Below are 13,524 nucleotides of genomic sequence, written 5' to 3'. Positions count from 1 at the left end.
CGGGTGAAACCCGATATGTCCCTTCTCAAAGAAAGGACTGGGCATTGATGCGCAATTGTTTTCACGAAAAATTGGTCTTTTCCCTCGCTTTTGACCCGAGAAGTCTTTTCAGCTTTCAGGAGATTCCCCTGCTATTATTTTCACATACACAAGTATGTAACGTCACATGATTGACACTGAACCCATCCGAGTATGGTGTGAGCGCAGACTGTCTGCTTCAGCAGTCTGGTGCAAGCAGGGGGCACGCGCAGGCTGGCCTTCACGAGCCTAGTGCAAGCAGCGCTGCTAATGATGACGCCTGAGAAACTCACGATAAGCCAGCGCTGCAAAAAGCACAGTGGAACCGGGGCAGTGGCAGCGTCTCTAAAGACGGAAGGGCTGGGAAGGAGTCATTCACATGTCAGAGGGGACTGAGCACCTGCAGTACTTCCAACATGCGGAACAAGTTACTACGTCCACATTTAACGACTAAAACTGCATTGTGTGGAGGGAACTCATTTCCAAAGAAGACATACATTTTAAATACAAGTCAGAACGAAGTTAGTGCTACAGATTTTAAGTGGCATCCCCAAAATGTAAAGTGGGTGCTATCCAAGCAACAAAGTAGAGCTCCGATTTGTATAAATATTGTCAATGAACAATCAGTAGTGACGAACCGACTGAAAAACTCACAAGGAAAACACGTGTTCACACCTCAGATCCAGCACTTTAAGGCTAGTTTCTATATATACTTTTCTAACAAAAAAAGAAAAGCAAAAAGCTGCAGGTGATCAAGAGTGGGCATAAGTAAAAGGAAAACAAGATCCGGAGGACTGGTAATTCGGGTTTAGACTAGTGGAATGTAGACTCCCTCCCCACCTCTTGAAGAATGTCCAGACTACTGCAAATTTAGTAAAAAAGAAGTTTTTGTTGTCACACTTATTGGATGCAAAATGTATACTGAAATGAAAACAGCGTTTATGAGGTTAACAATGACATCACATTAAACCCTGGAAAACAATCTATAGACCAGACTAACGTCCATGCTAGCTAGGGCACAAGCCTGAACATGTACACGAAAAGAGAGGCCAACACCCTGGCGCACTGCCGGGAATATGTATGCAAGTTGTTCATCTTCAATAAACAGAGCTTAGTTTTTTTTTTTTTTTTAAATGATAAAAAATAAGTGCAGTAAAAAAGGATAAAAAAATAAATGCAGGGACCGAAAGTATTTCTAGGAGTCCGTCACCAGCCCTGCCATATGCTGTGGTTACCGCATACCAATGCAGCATCTTTTTGCTTCCCTCTCATGCCACTTTCTTCCACCACTCTGCACATCCTGTCTCTTTATCTTACTTTTGAAATTTGTTTTTCATCTCAGATGTCTCCCTTTGTCACTGTTTTCCCATATCTTGCATCCTCCTTCTTTCTCCAAATTCTTTCTTGCTCTAGGTCAAAATCTGATGATGCAAAATAAGTTCCAGTCCCCAAAATTGAGTAGAAATGCCAAAGGGCCTGCAGACACCTGCACAAATTAAGCACTATCTATAACTATACATGTATTATGATTTAAATCAAAAGAGTGATATTAGAAGATTGGTACACCACATAACACATGCACTTCCCTCACACGACCAAAAAGAGAACCTGAGACAAAATACAGCAAAATTATAATATTTGTTGACAGTCACGCTCGGCACCGACCATCTAAATAAAAGGGCCCTGTGAGTGGGAAGAGAAAGGTGATACGTTGAGTGCTAATATATAAGGAATCTCTAGGGGCGGAAGGGGCGAAGAGCAATAGAGAGAAATCAGCTCCTTCTTAGTGATTCTTAAAACCCCAAACATGCCCCCGGACTCCTGATAGTCTTAGCACAACAAATGTCACTTTCAGATGCCGGTCTTTGGTTTCCAGTTGCTCAGCGGTGGTCTGTAGGGCCATGTCATCAACCATGTTATCAACAGCTCAATATGTGGTGGCTTCGGTTCATATGTGGTGTGGTGTTTACTTTGGGTGATGTAGAAAATGCCCACAGCCTTTGACACTGTTTATGGCTCAATACTGAGTGAGTGATGTAGATCGAGGAAATATTAGAGGAACCTGTTAAATACTAGTTTGATCCCTTCCTAAGTCTCACAAATCTGTCTAGCAATTTGCCAAACCACAGATTTGATATCAAATTCCAGTCTCTCACCTGCTTCTCCGCTCCCCCACACATCTATAATGTTTAATTGAAGTTATTGCCTGGTCATTTAGTGACCTAACAATAGGCTTCCATTCCCCGGCAGGTAATATGCAATTTTCTGGCTATTGAGAGACTATCAAAAAGACACAAAAATCTCAATATATGGATAACTGGCTGACCATAAATGGAGGAATGATCGAGTCTATACTCATGGGACCCAAAACGTAGGCGTCCTACCGCCAGTGCTTAATCTGAGCTGGTGGTTGCAGCCAGTGGGGCCACCGGCACTCATTTTAGGGGACATTAATTTTTTCCTCATTAGACTTTAACTGACAGCAAGAGAGAGAGAAAAAGAGTAAGGAGGAGAAAGAAAAACAGAGAGAATGGTAGAAGGCAGGGATGAAAAAGAACCTGCAGGAGTGAGATAAAGGGACGAGGTGTCTGGTGGTGGATGAAATAATAATACCAGCATTTGTAAAGCATGCAGCTACCTCAGGCAAGGTGTGCCGGCTCTGGGGGCCGTCGGGAAGATTACGCGAGCTATTGCCCAGAGTCACAAGCTGCTGGGCTAACCTGCCGCTGGCGATCGAACCGCGAGCCCCCATGTTCCGGAGTCAGCCAGCCTGGCTGCTGCACCACCCTCTTCCCCGATGAAAGAGGCATGAGATGGAATCAAGACTATGCAACATTGGTATCCGACACTGCCATATTCATAGTGCCCGCTGCGGGCTTCTGAGCAAATATTTGAACTCAGGCACTTCTTTTTCTTAACAACTTAAGCACCACTGCCTGCCTCTCACCAGAATAGAAAGATTCCACACTCTATGATGTAAAGCAATTTTTATTACCCAAGATGCACACCTCAGGAATGTTTCAGACCCTACAGTAGCAGTGGAGCAGCAAATAAATGCCATTGTAACAACCCGAAAACTTGAATTTAAACCTGCTTGAGAGGCTGCACCCTCTGTGAGCAGAGGCCTAAAGGGCAGCAGTAGCAGGAGAAATCATAGGACTGAGTCTTCATCTGTATACACAAGAAATTTGAAAAACGTTTGCGGGAAATTCAAAAATGTGCGTCAAGAATTGTGCAGATGTTCCCTAGAAATTGTTTATCAGGCCTACCTTGAGAATGCTGCATTGGTCACACAATCTACGGCAGCTTGTGGTCAAAAGAACTCCTGTTACTTAATTATACCCAAGCAGCACCCCTCTGAAAGGACCCTTTAAGCTCATAAACCATAAAATGCATAATTGCACCTGTACTTAGGAAGGGCAACTTCAGTGCTGGGTTCGAAACCCTGGAATGGTCATTCGAACTGAAAACTGTTAAGAAGCACCTGATTGTTTTTTAAAGGGACTGAAACACGTTTAATTTCACCAATTATTGCTAGTTGTTAACACCATTTCAGATAAATACACTGCTTGCAGGCACTTGGAATCCTGCAAGGATCAAGGTAAGTGTGTCCGTCATACGGAAATAGGGCCAGATCTGTGCCACATTTTCATTGCAGAAACATAAGATACATTTATATGCAATTCATCGAAATATGACTCATTTATATAATTAATAGTTATCTTGTAAATGAGACCTAACCCGGCCCTGCTGAACCTACGCTGGACACCTTTGGTGTAAGTACATTATCATCTGGTGGAAAATACGGAGGTTTAAAAGTGCAGCATGTCTAAAGGCGCTCCCCGTCACACCAGGTGCTCGACAAGCCACGCTTCACTTCCTCGCGCAGTTGGGTCGGCGCACTTTTCAGCAACTAGCCAAACGGGTTTTCTTTTTCACTGCAGCCACAAAAGAAAATGTACGTTCTTTTTTTCGCTTTCTTAGCAATCCAGCCTCGGCGAGGCTCGCCTTCCTTCGTCTCTCTCTGCTTGGGTTTCCGCTCGGCTGCGTGTAACGTGAGCATCCCCCGAGTTCACATATGGGTCCCTCGCGCACAGAGTTTACTGGAAGGATGGTGGGGGGCGGTACAGCCGAGCCTGTCTTGCACAGCTACCCCTACTACCGTCCTGCTGCCCACCCCAGAGACGCATCGTCAGTCAGGGGCGCGGAGCTGCTACCACGGCGGCCACACACCGAGCAGGAAGCAGCAAGTGTGAACGAGCCCAAGGGTTTAAGTGCCGGGTCAAACAAGCCGAGACCAAAATACAACTCCCTTCTTCCAGCGCAAACTTTTTGTTCTTCCCTTCTTAGTTCATTCTGCCCAGAAAACGTCAAAGGCAAGCGTGGACCCGTCTCAATGTCACGACCCCGCTGCACACACGAGAAGGAGAATAATAGTAAAGTCGCGTGATGGGGTAAACATCTCAGAAACAGCGACACGCAAAACGAAGAGATGTTATATTTTGTAGGGTCTACTCCGTACCACTCTTTGGCAAGTCCTGTATCTTTAAGAATCGCCAAGAGGCATTCCAGAATGCTGCTTGGTTTCATGACGTCTGCTTGGGTTTGGAGCTCTTACGTGACGTCATTCACAGGGTGGCCCTTTAATGAGCCAAATGGGGGAAGGCAGCAAGGGTGGTGGAGGACGTCATTGAGCTGCTCTCGGTCATTCAGATGAATTAACATCTAGGAATCGAAGCATGAGGTTATGTTGTGTTACGTCATAGTATGGTGTGATATCTTTTGTTTCTTTGCGGTAACGTCACGGAATTCTGAAAAAATCTGATACCCGCCAATACCCATAAAGCTTGCCCCGCCCCTTCAGAAGATACATTAATGGTGTCATGATATTTCTTCCTATGAAATTCTATTGAAGTTGTGATTTGTTGTGGCGGTGTGCTGAGATGGAGTTTTTGTGCATTATGCGGTGGTATATTTTGTTAAGGTATGTTATATCGCATTACGGTAATTCATATCATGACATCGTATATAATGACACGATGATATGTTACCCGTGTTTGAAATAATCTGTTAGCTATGTCTCAATTTCCCGAGCCCTCCGCCATAGGCATCCCCTCTTAAACCTAAATATCTACTTTCTTCTTTCTGAGTCATACCCTGCGTGTACAGCGGCTGAAGTTACCAGTGTGTGACATTTGGGCGCTATACAACACCTTAAATAAATACAAGATAAATAAAGCGGTGCCGTGATGGTGGCTTGCAGTTTTGTGCTGATATGACAGTGTGTTGTTTCAATGTGATGATGCTATATTTTCATATTATCGTGTTACAATTTTCTGTTACGAGGTTATGTTCTGATGTCATGTTTTGATATGCCGTAGTTGTGTAGCGTTAGGGTGGTGTGGCGCTCATTGCCGTGATACATCACAGCATGTTACGCTCTGCAGGATTAATGATGCACAGGGGTTCTGCTGCCCCCCCCCCCCACACACACACACACACACTTTTGTGTCGTGTAGTGTGCCAGCTCTTCCAGATCATAAACAAAGATCTGCGCCCGTCTCCTCTATTCTGCCTCACAGTGCATACCTCTCCTCCGTCTCTCACTGCCACCTCTTCTGCAGGTGGTGCTCTGAAGTGGTCTGGGAGGCACGTGGCGCGTTAACGAGGGACATGTCTCTCGCATGTATACAAATACCCGTTGGTCAGAGGCACGCCAGGGATTCTAAGCGCCATATAAACATTAAACACCATACCGTACCGTACCATACCGTACTGTTCCATTCCGTACCGTTCCATACGTACCATATACCATGCCATACCATATACCATGCCATACCATACTGCAATGTACTGAATTGAGGAACGCAGGGCAGACTCGTCGAGCTAGTTGTAATCTGGGGGTAGAATATGTTACGTCACCTCTCCCCCGGCCCCTCTGTACATTATTAATTCGTCTCACCCTCCGTGCCCTCTCACGCCCTTTGAGGTAGAAGACGCGTGCCTCTCCGCACACTCACCTGATTGGAAGAGATCCAGGCAGCCTGCCAATGCTGCCAGGGCAGAGAGCAGGACTGGCAGTAGACCTGTCTGACACTCCATGCCCCGGGTGGCAGCGGTCTCTCGCTTCTCCGCAGGTGGCAGCGGTCTCTGGATTTTGGGTTGTCAGGAGCCCGTCAATTAGAATCGGCCGCTCAGCCTCTCCTCCGGGTGACAGCAGCACCCCGGTCTTCTCCGAGTCAGAGGGGATCCGCAGACCCTCGATTAAGAAGACCCCCCAGGGATGGTACAGTCCTTCAGTCAGCCTGGGGCCGCCAACAGTCCATCCGTATAAGAAGCGTCAGTCACAGGTGTCAGGATCAGGAAACCCGCAGTCCAAGGTTTCAGGAGACTCTCAGTCCTCTACTGGGTCCCAGCGCTACCATCCCAGGTGTCTCCAGCCCTCAGCCCCAGGTGTCTCCAGCCCTCAGCCCCAGGTGTCTCCAGCCCTCAGCCCCAGGTGTCTCCAGCCCTTGCCCCAGGTGTCTCCAGCCCTCGCCCCAGGTGTCTTCAGCCTTCTCCCAGATGTCAGCAGTACTGTGCCAGCTCCTCGGGGTATGATGAGGACAGCCCGCAGCCCAGAGACGCAGGTGCGTGGCTGTTGCCCTCGGGTGCAGGTACCTCAGGGTTTCCTCAGTCCTCTGCTGAGCTCCGGGGGGCTATATGGAACTCAGCCTCAGGTGCCAAGGAGCCAGCAGCCCCCCAGTTGCCCCTTTCGTGGAGGCGAAGGGAGCCCACAGGTCCAGGTAGCAGCACCTTTCAGTCTTCTGCCGTGTCAACAGCCCCCTGTGCCTGCAGAGTCGCTGCTGTGCCCTGAGATGTTTGAAACAACTCAGGTCCACGTGTCTGCAGCCCACTTCCCACTCCTCTTCTGGGTGGGTGTGCTCTGTAGGGGGTGTCCGCAGCCCCCTAGTCCGGTCATGTGGGAGCGCCCAGCCCCTTAATCCAAGGTGGCAGAGCGCGCGCAGTCTTCTCCGGAGGAGGGCGACCTTCAGCCTCTTGTCTGGGTGGCCCCTCCGTCTCCCCCCGCCCGGTGCTTCTTCCTTGCTCTGCCCAGGGCAGCTCTCCTGGGCTCCCGCTGTGTGAGCACGCAGGGCTGCCCGGACCGTCCCCTCACAGCTCCTCTTACTGGTGTACACACAGAGCACGGCGGAGGGAGGAGGCAGCGGTGCGAGGGCGGAGAAGGCGGCAATGGGACCTCCCTTACAGCAGCATCCTCTCTCTGTGCAGCTGCAGCTGGGCTCGCGGGCTGTGCGGGTCTGTCTGTGTGTGTGTCGGGCCGGGGACCTCAGGAGGTGAGGGATCCCATTACAGAGCCATGTGACAGGAGCGAGGAGCCTCAACCTGCCCAAACCCAGCCCCTCCGGCCTGGGCTGCCCCTACGCTCTCCCAAGCTCAGGGGAGGGGGGTCCTCTCTGTGTCCGGGATAGTACGGACACTGCGTTGAGGGAAATGCGCAGTTTATTTGCAAATAGCGCTAACGTAGCGGTATTTTGCAGGCTTGCAAGTTACCGATGTTTTTTTTCAGAAGGCAACAGAGGCAGTAAGAGATCAAGTGAGTAACAGCAGATGATCACAGAAAGAAGTCAAGTGGCCAGAGCGGGATTAAAACACCAAGGCGCTCTGTTGCCACCTAGTATTCGTCCGTTCGACCACAGTTCCCTGGGGGCAGCGAGGTCCGCAGAGTGGGCTATAAAAAGTGCAATCACTCAAACAAAGATTAAATGGCCTCTGACAGAGACACCGGATCGATCAGCGTCCAGATTAATCTGATAAATCCCAGAGAGCGGAGGTGATTGGCCAGGGCTTTGGAAAGAACACTTTTGCGCTTGTTGACTAACACAAACTTTTGTTCAGAAATAAAGGGCTCGGCATCCCCTTCAGACCACAAGACACCTACCTAGTTAAACACCCTTCCTAATGACCCATCCTTGACTGGTGGCAAAGAAGACGCAGGGGTCAGTCATGGGGTGAGGTCAAAGTTCAATTAAAGGAGACGCTTCTCCTCGCCTTTTGTAGCCGCCTAATTAAGGCGTATACCGAGAGTTTCATGCCTCGAGCACTCCATGTCTTGCACTATTGCATCACACCAGCCACCCCGCAGCCAATTACTTGTCTTACAAAAATGCGTTGTGAAAGTAAAAAAAAGACCAAAATTGGGCTGAACCCTTACAATGCAGCAGGTTACCGTGGAAATGACAGCAGATCACCGTGACAAGATTAAGGAATGCCTCACTGGAGTCCAGACAACAGGACTCAGCATGGCACATTCTGTAAATACCTGAGAAAGCATCTATTCATCAGCACCCCGCGGGCGTCAGGCTGGAGTTTGGTAACAAAACTGTGTCTCAAACGAGAATAAAGTCACAACTGCACTTTTCTACAGCAGAGTTTTTTAGGGGAAATAGAAATGAAGTTAGCATCAGGGACAGAACTGGAAAGCTTGTGTCAATCAAGGCGATTATAGAGCAATGGAAGAGTTCACCCTAGAGAGACATTTACACCGAAAAGGTTTCAAGGGAGCCTTCCGCCAGTACTCTTGCTGAGACGCTTTTATACGTTCTAGCGTACTGCGACACTGCGGATCCTACATATCTGTGAAGGGGCAGATAATCTGGTGGTGGATTAGGCATGGGATCTGAAACAGGAAGTTCTATAAACAAAGAGAAGAGCAGCCATTGTGGCAGGTGGTCGGAGCTTCGCTTTGCCATTGGTCCAGCTCAACCAATCCGCTGTATCTGATACCACAGAGTATAGCACCTTACTGGACTGCTTTTAGGAAGATGTCTGGGTTTCAGCAAATAGAGTGTCAACTCTTCTAAAGTGGGTATGAAAGACAAGTCTTAGGTTAAGGACCAGTTTTTTAAACATGCACTAATGCTCCGAGAAAACACAGAGCTGGCCAAGCAGTCGGTCAGGGAACACCTAGTAGTTAGGTCTGTCAAAGGCATTGAACCATACCTGTCTTGTATAAACAGTGCACATGACAGATTTTTAATGACTCGTTTCAGGTTAAATCTCTTGCATCATGTGTTGGCGGAACCGGCAGGTTTACAAATTTCCATAGAAATGAAGGGGCCCTGAGGCTGCGATCATAGACCTCCTCAGGACACCCTTCATTTCATTTTATTATGCCCTTTTTTTCTCTTACCCTAGGAGATTCTTCTTGAAGGGAATTCTAAAGAAAGCCAGATTTAAACAGGCACGGGTGGCACTGTTATTTTTAAAACTGGCCCCAGACACTTTTACACTGTTTTGTATTGTAAACTTTTTAAGGGCTGCATTTAGACTAAGGAACACAAGGGGTAGTGGTAACCTGTAGCTTCTCTGTTATAATTACTTATGGTTTTACGAATGATCCCCATAACTAGAGATGAATTGGTCGGATACGTGACAAGGGTTCTTTTTAATGTTCAGATGGAAATTGTATTATATGGTTTTAAAAAAGAGAGAAATGATTAACTTTTAACTTCTACCTGTAACCGGCTTTGATACATTTGGTTGCTTTTATGGTATTTTTATATATCGAATAAAGTTCTATGAGTGAATGAGTGTCTAGTTTAGGTCCTTTCAAGAAATAGCGCTTCCTTGAAAGAATGGCACTTCCTTCAAATTGCACCTCAGTTCAGTTCATGAGATCTACAGAACTTCATCGATAAACATTTATTTCAGTTTCAACACCATCAACAGCCAAACAGAACAACCAATGATGTGACAAAAAATAGCAACCATCAAGCCTCCTCCGCCTACTCCTATATTCCTAAAACCCTGAATGTAAATTGATGGTGAGCTATATCCATTGATTGTCCCCTCTCCTTCCTTTCTTCCAAATCATCCTCTCCTTCCTCACCTTACTCACCATGCTCTGCATGCCTTATTGTCTCTGAGTAGCCTATTCTGTCACATAACTGTAAGCCACACAGTCCACAACATTTCTGTAAACTGACCACACGTCTCATCACCATTCACAAACTCTCCTTATTTGTAACCATTCCCTGCAGTCTAACAATGAGCAATTTCCAATACCCCCACCAGCCTATCTCCTGATCCCACCTTCCATTAGCATGAGCTCATGCTAATGATGTCACCTAACTCAAGAAACTGAAGAATATGCAGGGAACAGTTTCCTGAAAGCATCAGACCAATCATTAGAACCAACAATAACTAATAATCACTGGAATATCCACTAGCCTTGGGTTCCATAGTAGCATTGTATCCTCCATAAAGCGCTTAATTGCCTTGTCAGGCATACTAAGCACCATGTAAATGCAAATACAATATCATTTATTTAGACGTTTTATACTGGTAAGAATGCAGCAAGGGTGCTGGAGGACCTTACAAGGGTTTCAGGTAATTTCATATACGATTAAAAAAAAGTGCTTGAGAAGTTAGACAACAACATTTGGACATATTGTACAGACAGATTTTTAACCAAATTTTCAGGCAAATACATATCTAATAAATAATAACAATGCTAGGTACTCCACATGAGGAGTAATGATAAAGAGGCAGGGTTTAAAGTAAGATTCAATACGAGAAGACATGTTCCAACGTTTATGCTTGTTCCCCTTCGAATAACAGCAATCCACAGAGCTAGAACTGTTCATCTTTAAGCATCTTTGAAAACATTAAAATAAGATGACTGAGCTGACTGATAAAATATCATTTTCAGGGACAGACTCCAAAGTTAGAATTTCTCAAGTAACACTAAAAAAGTAGGAGGGGTTTCTCAAGAGAGCACAATTTAAGGAAATGCTTGAAATGTCATAAAGTGTTCCGTTATTATTATGGATGCAGATAGTGGGTTCCATGGTTTAGGCACAGATCCGCTAGCGGCGTTCCAATTGTGTCTCTATTGTTTGCATGGTCTTTCATCTTAACATGAAGCCGCTCCGTGAGCTGATGGAAGCTAAATGAGTGAAGATTTGTGTATATGCAGTTGTTCCGGTCACAAGAAACAAAGCAAAAGATAATGGAATGATGAGTAAAAATTTGCAGGAGGTGCAACAGTGGAAGACATCTAATAGAACATCATTTAATACAAGTGAAACAGAATTAATGTTGGTAAGATCTGGGGAAGCATTTAGTGAATCTGCTGCAGGTTTTAACAAGGTAGGAGGTCATCATTTCTCTGGCCGAGAAAGTCTTGGCCATGGGTTTTAGGTTAGACCATGGATGAAGAGGCCTCCCGGCTGACAAACAAATGTGGATTTTATATCAGGATTTCTTGCAAACTCCACCCATGCTATGAAGTCCAAGCCACCATTTCAAGAGCAATTGTGAGTCCCTACCTTGACTTCTGAAAGAGCCTGTATAGTGAGGGAACCCAAAAATATTAGAGGTTGGCTACAGAACATTTAGAACTATGCTGCTAAGCTGGTGGCATGGTTTGACCATAGCTGTGTTTTAAGACTGCATTGATTCCCTCTTGGAGCTAGGATTAAATATCATACCCTCAATCAATCAATAAAGCAATCAGTAAATCAAACAGTACATATTAAAGCGCAGCTAGTCACCCGTCAGGGTATGCAGGCACTGAAATCCTGTGGCTTAGGGAGGGTTCAGTTGAACAGCCAGGTCTTGAGTGCCTTCCTGAATTCCAACAGAGAGAACGAGGTCCAAAGGTGAAGGGGGAGTTGATACTAAGAGCCGTAAGACCACATGGTTTCTAATTACACTTACCTGTGATCAAGTCGTATGACACCAAAACGTGTAAGGATATTTGAGTGTTTTGAAATGCTGCCGCGCACAGGCGGATAAAAGTCTATCTTGTAAGGAAGTCGGAGTGGGGCTCTGAATCTCTTTTGGTGTAATTGCAACAGGATTTTCCGCTCCTGCTCGCAGAGCCCGCCCTGCAGGGTCGTGGGCCCCCGGTAAAACGGAGCTCTCTTATTGGATTATAATGGAGGGAGAATGACTCGCTCAATCTACGGACCAGTCATCGGCCTTCCACAGGCATTGGCAACGGGATTGAGAAAGGGGGAGATGTTTCTCTCCTTGGAATCTCCGTATTGCAAGTACTTAGCATGAAGTGTGGCAGCATAATTGTGCACTTGCGATTGATTTGAACTGTATGCACCTTTAATATTGACATTGAAGTTTGTGACAGTGTTCGTGACATTTGGTGATAACTAACGCTATTTCAGCATTAAGTACACTGTGCCGTGTCACGTTGAGAAACAGGTATGTTGGTGCATTCTGGGGCCTGGAGTTGATACTAAGAACCGTAAGACCACATGGTTTCTAATTACACTCACCTGTATTCAAGGCGTATGACGCCGAAACGCGTAAGGATATTTGAGTGGTTTGAAATGCTGCTGCACACAGACGAATAAAGTCTATCTTGCAAGGAAGTCGGAGTGGGGCTCTGAATCTCTTTTGGTATAATTGCAACAAGATTCTCTGCTCCTGCTCGCAGAGCCCGCCCTGCAGGGTCGGGGGCCTCCGGTAAAACGGAGCTCTCTTTTTGGATATATACATTTATATATATAAACAATGTGTTTGTGGGGGGAGACCCCACACACCTCAGAACCTACCTTAAATGTGTGGTAAAGGCATACGTTGTAAAAGCATATGTGTTCTAAAAAACGTGTGTTTAAAAATGCGTGGTAAAGGTACAACAAGGTAAAAACCGTGTTGTAAAGGCTGTTTCCCCTTCTTCAGGTGGCGGGTGATGTGAGTCATTTCTCATTCACTTTTCGATCACAGTATAATGATGGACCATTGGTTAAGGAGATTCAAGTGGCATGGTTCTAAAAAAGACTCTTATGTTGGCCTCTAGCTGAATGAAATTAAACACCTGAATAATTGTTCACTGCATAGGATATTGCTACAAGGAGCGGGGCCAAATTTTGGAACAAAGTTACAATAGATATTGATATCTAGAAGGATCCGGTATGGGTATTTTCAAGTAAAGGATAAAGATATATCTCATTGATGCCAATCACGAATACACTTTCTAGGAATCACCATGCGCCATGATATCAGGTGTTTTAGGCATTATAAAAATATTTTAGATTTGGATTGTCTCCCCTCACCCTATATCAATCCTATATTCCTGTCCGGGTCTTGTGTAACCCTGTCGATAATTTTGCCTTCATTCCACTATTTTTGTAAGGTGGTTACATGCATGTGCCAAACATTCTGAGAAGGAGGACCAGATTATGTCACATATGACTGCTACCTATACAACTAGAGGTTCCAGCCTGCTTTACAAGTGACTGAGTATAGTTACACAAATGTAAGATACTGTCCATTACAAATTAGACATGCCTTACTGCTGACTATGATGACCTGGGATTGTTCACCGTGGGGAGCAGATACACTTATGCAGTTTGAAGGTATGAGCTGTACAGTACCACTTCATCAACTATGTGGTATCAGAGTGTACATTCTAACATTCTTAATTGTATTGGCCTCTCAACATCATACCCTTTAGAACATCAACCAGTTGAGCTATCGCAGACT

At 45.9% G+C, this 13,524-nt stretch overlaps 1 protein-coding gene across 1 annotated transcript in view; it reads right to left on the bottom strand.

Annotated features, from left to right (window-relative positions):
- KREMEN1 (kringle containing transmembrane protein 1) overlaps nt 1-7,281 on the bottom strand; it is a 366,592-nt gene extending 359,311 nt beyond the window's left edge. Inside the window, exon 1 of the mRNA XM_085633315.1 lies at nt 6,039-7,281. Coding sequence (XP_085489441.1) covers nt 6,039-6,120 — 82 coding nt within the window. The 5' untranslated portion in view covers nt 6,121-7,281. The remainder of the gene's footprint in view (nt 1-6,038) is intronic.
- Nucleotides 7,282-13,524: the final 6,243 nt, after the last annotated feature.

The sequence above is a fragment of the Triturus cristatus genome, chromosome 11, assembly GCF_964204655.1.
Source record: "Triturus cristatus chromosome 11, aTriCri1.1, whole genome shotgun sequence".
Classification (NCBI taxonomy): Eukaryota; Metazoa; Chordata; class Amphibia; order Caudata; family Salamandridae; genus Triturus; species Triturus cristatus.
The sequence above is the reverse complement of the archived record's forward strand: the minus strand, read 5'-3'. Positions and strand labels throughout refer to the sequence as shown.